The 8,174-nt window shown below is 35.2% G+C and overlaps 1 protein-coding gene across 3 annotated transcripts in view; it reads right to left on the minus strand.

The window, feature by feature from the left end:
• The window catches only part of LOC107559383 (5'-AMP-activated protein kinase subunit gamma-2-like), a 54,941-nt gene that overhangs the window by 28,219 nt on the left and 18,548 nt on the right, over nt 1–8,174 (minus strand). For all 3 annotated transcript variants that reach the window (XR_001605617.1, XM_016243180.1, XM_016243181.1), the window contains 2 exons: nt 2,789–2,840; nt 1,656–1,765 (listed from right to left, as the gene is read on the minus strand). Coding sequence is in view for 2 of the 3 variants with exons in the window: in XM_016243180.1 (XP_016098666.1) it covers nt 1,656–1,765; nt 2,789–2,840 (162 nt within the window). In the remaining variant the exon portion in view is untranslated. The remainder of the gene's footprint in view (nt 1–1,655; nt 1,766–2,788; nt 2,841–8,174) is intronic.

The raw sequence follows: 8,174 nt of genomic DNA on the forward strand, positions 1-8,174 counted from the left end.
TGGAGGAACTGGTGGTGTGAGAGAAAATATATATATATATATATATATATATATATATATATATATATATGTATATATATATATCACAATAGACACAATGAGTTGGGTGCAACCAGGGTTAAAAAAATGCCAATGACAAATGAACTGGCAAATTTGGCCTTTAACAATTCTTACTGACCATAAAGTTTTATTTTGTATTGATTAAAACATGTTTTGTCCCTATAGCGATACAATTAATAAGCTGCTTATCAATTGTGACATTTGCAGAATCACACATAATGAGCCCAGAAGTGAAACTATTGAAAAGTGAAGAGCAATTTTTCCTCCTCTGCAATTTTGCAATTTCATATAGTATGCTTATTGTAAAAAAAAGCTTGAGCTTGGTAAAGGAGCTTTATTAATAAAAACATTATTTTTATTATTTAAACTTTCTTTTGAAGGTTTAATGCAAAGATTATGCCATAAATTAGGCACCCTAGATAAACTTGTGATGACAAAGATGTTAGAAGACGTCTGTGTTACTTTCTTCAGTAGATTCTGGATTATTTGAAATGCTCATGTGGCTTATATCAGTAAAGGGTTCATTCTTCATTTGACTTAAATAATGTGTGCAATTTCTAATAAATTATCGGCCAACCGGAACACAATGGTTTTATTTACGCACTAATGCTATTATTTGCTCATTTTTGGCACATTATGGACCCTGGACCCATCATTTCTAACACAAATTCTCTCCATTTTTGACCAACCCACCAGTTATCCATTAAAAATTAACTCGCATTTCAATATAAAGGCAGTTCACATCAATTTCAAGTTATGGCCCATAAAAACGTTATATCACAATCCAGACATAAAACTTCCTAATTTCAGAAACTTTAATTCACAAACAAGTACAACAAGTACATCAGTCTAAGCATAAAATTCCATTGATCGTCTCTGAGCCGTTATTATTTTAAACTGGCCCTCAACCAGAGGAAAGTCAACAGGTTAATAGGTTATAAGGGTGTTACCCCCAGATCTAACAACGGCACATACCTGCACATGATTACTGATTAACCCTGACAAACCTAGCTTTATGACTGCTTCCCAAACACTTCAAAGAGATCCCATCCATTTCAGTCACCAACTAAGATTTATTTACTGATGAAACATTAACCACAACCACTTACACATCATGTGTTTAAACTACAACTGGGAAGCAAAACTGAAACAAGTATGTTCAGAAAAGCATACTAACTTACTTTCCATTTCTGCAGTGCTATGTATACTCACTATACTGTGCAAAATATGCAACTTTATGTATAAATGGAATGACTTATACAATATACAATGAAGTAAACTGCATGGAATTTTGTATCCCACATTGCAATGCATTCAACTAGACCATTTCTAGTGTGATGAATGGACTAGAAGCAACTACAGCTGTGCTGATGTGACAACAATATAATATACTACTGTTTGAAATGTGTATCATGGAATAATTCCTAAATGATATACTACTTAAAAAAAAAAAGAGAGCAGTATACAGAGTAAACAGATTAGTATGCAGTATGTAGTAAGATACTTTCCCATTCTGAACATAACACAAAACTCCATACCCAAATCTTTTCACTTTCTGTTCTTGTGTTAGACAACAGAAGACATTTAAGACGTACCTGTAATGTAGTGTCAAAGACCACTAGTTTGGAACTGGTGGGGATGAGGTCATAGCACTTGTGGGATTTCATAAAGCGCATGTAAATGTCACTGTCTGGCTCTTCAGCAGCTGAAAACAGAAGAAATCAGCACAATCATTAGCATTAGAATCATTTGCAATCTCTAACACTTCCCAGATAGCACACGAACGTCTGCAAGATGCAGATGAGCAAACACTCTAAAAAATACGTCTTGCAGATGTAAATGCAGACGTCAAATAGACGTCTCCGTGATGTACGTGTGCTATCAGGGTTAAAAATGTGACAAATGTTTTGCATACCCTGATCGCACACGTGCACTGCAAAAAATGCTTTTCCAGCTTAGATCTTTTGTCTTGTTTCCAGCCAAAATATCTAAAAATTCTTAAATCAAGAAGGATTTTCTAGACAAGTAAAAATGATTGTCTTGTTTTCAGAAAAAACTGTACTGTTCTGTTTGAAACAAGATTATTTTTCTTACCCCACTGGCAGATTATTTTGCTTGTTTCAAGCAAAAACTCACTTAATTTTGACTTGTTTTTTCTGAAAACAAGACAATCATTTTTACTTGTCTAGAAAATCCTTCTTGATTTAAGAATTTTTAGATATTTTGGCTGGAAACATGAAAAAATATCTAAGCTAGAAAAGCATTTTTTGCAGTGTACATCTAGGAGACGTCTATTTGACGTCTGCATTTACATCTGCAAGATGTATTTTTTAGAGTGTTTGCTCATCTGCAATACATCTATAGGACGTTTCCTATCAGATGTCAAATAGGCATTTAGAAAATGTCTTTAAGATGTTTATGATTTTTAATCTTTTTAATTAATAATTTAATTAAAAGCGGATACTTTCCAGATCAAGCGACCTTTAACAGACATCTTGCAGACGTATGTGTGTTATCTGGGTAAAACTTTACAAATTATTCATTTTTTAAAACAAAATAAAATACAATTGTGTTATGAATTTGACCCATTATACTCATAAAATAATACAAAAATATTACATAGCGCAAACCTATTTTTAAGAACAGGCTGCAAATTCAATTTAGTCATCAACCATAAACTTGCAAAGACCATGAAATTAAATAAGCAAGCATAAGTATAATCATTTACCTTCGTTATCAAGTTCAAGTTTTTCCAGCATGCCTTCAGCAAGTACGCAGCTCTGAAACACAAAGACACGGGCTGATGGTTTCATCAACAATCACTTACTTCAAAGTTAGTAAGACCCTATTCGATCCTATGGAGTGGTAGCGTCCATTTTTTAAAATCTGCTTATCTGCAAACAAGCAGGCTGGTCACCACACAGCAAGCAGAGTGAGCTGATGAGCTTTCACTCACAGATTCATTAAGCGCAGTGGTGAAATATTAATAGACGGACACTCCCGCAAAGGTGACAATGGAACATTCCGAGTCTGTTTCACGTCTGTAAAAACGAGGCACAGGTAGAGTAACTTACTTCATAAGGAGCGTATAATGTCAACACTGGGTCTGAAGCGATTACTTGGCCCTAGTTACAGCTCAGTCGCTCTCTGCTGGATGACGAAGAAACGAAAGAAATGCGAATGCACTGATCATAGCTATAAAAATCACCGGCTGCGACTTAGTCTCAAAACCAGCATTTTAAACATCATGAGCGCGTGAGCCAATGATCACAGTTTAAGTCGCAGGAAATAAGGTACTTTCCATTTTAAGGTATTTAATCAAACCGGCGAATCTTCCAAAATTCCTATGTAATCCTGGCTGTTCCCGCCACAAAAACTAATAAATAAACAGCGCAACTTACTCAAAGTAGGGTGTTTCATCAAGAACGGGCACTACGTTACTTCTGGTCCTGTGAAAAATCTCTTACGACACACTTCTACACTCTTACAACGAGTGTATTTATTTGTCTATTAGTAATGTCCAATATTCTGTGGTGGAAATTGTAAACATTTTTGGAATAAAATAACGTTAGCTTGTTGTTTGTCTTGCTAAGAGTAATTCCATACATAGCTAGCACTTTATATCAGTTAAATCGTGTTCTCACACTTTTTGCATATTTTGACTAAATCTGATTGGAAATGAATATATACTGTTCGATTGGTATTTAGGCTACACTTACTTATCTTTATCGCACATCACATGTTTCATATTTCATCTCAAGTTCTTCACTGTAGTGCTGTTGGTAAACAAGTGCACTCACTTTTGATAAAGCTTTATTGGGGAAAATTATTGGTCATTTTGCAAATGACACCACAAATGGGGGACATAGTATTTGGTTTAAAAATTCTTCTGCTAGCTTTCCTACCTCAAATTGGTTTCTAGGTTACATGTTGTGAAACTGGTCTTAGTAACAGATGCTAAATTCTGCCAGGACTGGTCAAATAATCATGACACAGCAAAAAATAGACAGCTGCACTGACCAATATCTGACCATCAATCAAGATCAAGATTCATAAGAAGAGTATTAGTGTACTGAATCAGTTAGTAGGAAACATGTTCCTCTGCTCTGTTCCCACAACAAAATCACACAAAAAAATCACATGACCCACACTTTAACACTGAATAACAGGAAAATTATTGGTCATTTTGCAAATGACACCACAAATGGGGGACATAGTATTTGGTTTAAAAATTAAATCATTGTGTATAAATTATTTAAAATAAATAATGGAAATAGTTTGTTTATTCACAGCTTGTTAACTGTAGGTTATCATAGATTTGAGAATGTGGATTAATTCATAGTTTTATAAATAGTTTTTTACGTTTACATTTGAGTCTGCGACAGGTGTAAAAGAATCTATAAAAGTCACCTGAAAAGTATCAAAAGTAAAAAAACTAAAATCCAATATAGTTTTAATGTGATCTTCATTTACACCCGTTTGTTTTAATAAATATCAGCCTGTGGTACGTAAGTGTCTGAAGTTGAAGAAACACCCAATAACAAGAAACTTTCTTATATTTGCAAATTCAACTTTGTAGTAATAATGTCATAGTCTAAAATAGTTATTAGGGCTCTATATCCTGCAGTTGCAACTGTAAAATGTAAACTTTCCATAATAATAAATACTTTGCAATGGGCTTCCATAACGAATTGTCCCGAAAAATTACGAAAGTAATTTTTCAAACATTTCCACATATTTTTTCACAGATTGTCTTTACAGATATACAAGTCAAACAGACTGTGTGCAGTTGTTGACCTATGCTCATTTTGTATTAATGGCTAACAGGCGACAAGTCACCTGTGCAAAATATAAAGTCACAATTACGAAAAGGTCAATTACAAGCAAGCATCATATTGTCCAGAATGCCTGTACTTGACCTCAGTTGCTGCATCAGATATATTACTGATGCAAATATCAACTGCTTAAAAATATATAAATGTAAAAATATGAATTTCCCAAAACAAGAAAAAACATTTGCCCAACAATTTGTTCTGATCGAAAAACATCAAACGATGTGTTAGGTGAAGAAAATGAGCAAGCAGTTTTGTCTTTTTAATAAATATGCAATTAGTTGATTGAAGGTGCCACTAGAGGTGTAAAAATGACTTTGCTTTTCTATGGGTCAAGTGTAAACTATAGTAATCCCAGAAAGAACGTGTGAAGTTGTTCACTCACCTGGCGTGAGGTAGAGTTAAAGGTGTATAGGGGGTTAGGGGGTTTGTTGGTGGAGGGGCTCAGGCTGAAGCGCTGACCTGTGTCAGGGGGAGACGAGAGAGAGCGGTTCCTCCACGCCTCCACGCGCTCCGCAGGACTGGGGGTCTCCACAGGGAAGACTGGTGGAACGGGACTCTGTGTCGGGGTGGTGGGGGGAGTGGAAAGCCCAGAGCCTGTGAGACACATCAGTACGGAAGACAATGAAGTACTGAATTTGCAAAGTGGAAAATAATCATAATTCTGATGTGAAATTAGGAGAGTGGCTTATTTTGTGAAATTCTAAATGAATAGCAGAAAAAAGCCAGAACAGAGATGATATCTATTCTGATATCTGATCTATCTTATTTATCTTCTGCTAGCTTTCCTACCTCAAATTGGTTTCTAGGTTACATGTTGTGAAACTGGTCTTAGTAACAGATGCTAAATTCTGCCAGGACTGGTCAAATAATCATGACACAGCAAAAAATAGACAGCTGCACTGACCAATATCTGACCGTCAATCAAGATCAAGATTCATAAGAAGAGTATTAGTGTACTGAATCAGTTAGTAGGAAACATGTTCCTCTGCTCTGTTCCCACAACAAAATCACACAAAAAAATCACATGACCCTGACTTTAACACTGAATAACAGAGGTTATAATTCTTCACACTTAAGAGTATTTTTATTCTTCAAATGCCAAGCATAAATGGCCATTCTGTCTGACAGATCAGTGTTCGAGAACTTGATTCTGTGTCAGCTTCGTAAACAATATTGACATGTAAACAATTGTTGGTATAATGTTGAATTTTTTTTAAAAATTATTATTGTGTATTGTTATGTCCATGAAATAAGTCTCTTATTCTCACCAAGACTGCATTTATTTGATCAAAAAGTAAAAGAGTTATATTGTGAAATATTACAATTTAAAATGTTTTATATTTTAAAATGTAATTTATGCTTGTGATAACAAAGCTGAATTTTCAGCATCATTACTCCAGTCTTTAGTGTCATATGATCTTCAGAAATCATTCTAATATGCTCATTTGCTGCTCAAGAAACATTTATTATTGATGAACAGTAAGTAAAATAATATAGTAATGGTAAAAAAAAGAGATAATTAATATGAAATAGAAATTTTGTGTAACATTATATAAGCCTTTACTATATCTTTTGATCAATTTAATGCATAATTTAAAGTTATCCAAGTTGTTCTTTTTGAAGTAGGAATACAGTTCCATTTAAATGAACTTCTGGTTTTGTGTCCAACATCTACCAATGAGTATGTTTACATGGACAACAATATTCCGATATTAACATGATTAAGACAATACTCTGATTAAGAATCTACCATGTAAACAGAGATTTCTGATTACCTTAATCCGGCTAAAGTCATACTCGAAGTAAACACAAATCGAATTAAGAAATTTGGAGTATTCCTATTTTAGTCGCATTATTGAAGTGCAGTATAGACGTATACATACCTTAATCACACTACTGTTACTATCAAAAGCACATATGCTCTGAGGAATCTTTAAATCTGAAGCATGATTTGAATATCAGTACATTAATTCAGCTGAGAGCTGAAGCAACTGGGCATATTCAGCTCAGAGCACTATTCATGTATCTCTGCTTTTGAGGCATTTGGCTATAGCATGTCACTATGCTTCATCTACGGACGTTTCATAGTCAAAACGTTCTGTGTTGGACTGGTAGATGTGCATGTTTGGGCTGTATGCAAGTGATTCAGAAGATGGGTATCCATCATTAGATTATAAGACAATATGAATTTGCGTTTCAATTATGAAATGCACTGTTGTAATCAATTAGTTTACTGTAGACACGATTAGCCCTGGCAAGCCTCCTCTCTGTGTATGAAGGGAAGATTGGGGCTGGGGTCAGGCTGGCATCAATTAATGCTGGTGTCCCAGTAGCTAATTTTTAGCTGTTCATCATTCATTAACTTCATTTACATAGTCGTTCAAAAATCAGATTGAGTCAGTGCACACAGTCACACCTCTCAGCGGGTGGGCATTAACAGCCTCAGCTGGGTGTTGATGGCCCTGTCGACACACCAAAAACATCCAACTTGCCTTGATATTATCGTTCAGTCAGTGGGACAGACTCTCGTGGTCTTGGCAGTGACCAATAAGTGGATAGAGGTCAGAGAAAGTCATGTAATTAGGTACTCCTCTCCCAGGCTTAATTATTGAGCGTGATGCACAGATTGACTATTTTTTCTGAAATTGTGCCCTCTTCTGTTGGAGGTTTGACACTAAAATCGAATTATAGAGGGTAGTTCACCCAATAATACATTTCATTATCATTTATGTACCCTTGTGTCATTCCAAATCTTCCATGGAACACAACAGAAGATACTGTATATTTAGAAAATTGTCTTAAGGGTATTTCAGACTTGAAATAGTTAACTATAGCATTGCGCATCCTCGCATTATATATCGCCCAGTACTATGAAGATTTCCCTGGACTTTTCAGACTATAAAGTTAAGATGAGCAGTGTTTACGTGAATGTCCAATGCATGTGAATATGAGTGACTGTTGCTACGCATTTAAAGCTGTAACATTTAAACACTGCATTGTTTCACATTGTACAAGTTTGGCATCGCACTGTGGGGTCAGTGCTGCAAAAGCAGGTGCTAACCCTGCTCCAGGGTTTCTTAAGGGTTTCAAGGGGTAAAAAAACTCCTCAATTACCAGTCTTAAAGGGGTCATATGATGCGATTTCAATTTTTCCTTTCTCTTTGGAGTGTTTCAAGCTCTTGGTGCATAAAGAAGATCTGTAAAGTTGCAAAGACTAAAGTCTCAAATCCAAAGAGATATTCTTTATAAAAGTTAAGAGTTAACCACACCTACCTAAAA

This window comes from Sinocyclocheilus grahami, unplaced genomic scaffold, assembly GCF_001515645.1.
Source record: "Sinocyclocheilus grahami isolate Dianchi unplaced genomic scaffold, SAMN03320097.WGS_v1.1 scaffold682.1, whole genome shotgun sequence".
Classification (NCBI taxonomy): Eukaryota; Metazoa; Chordata; class Actinopteri; order Cypriniformes; family Cyprinidae; genus Sinocyclocheilus; species Sinocyclocheilus grahami.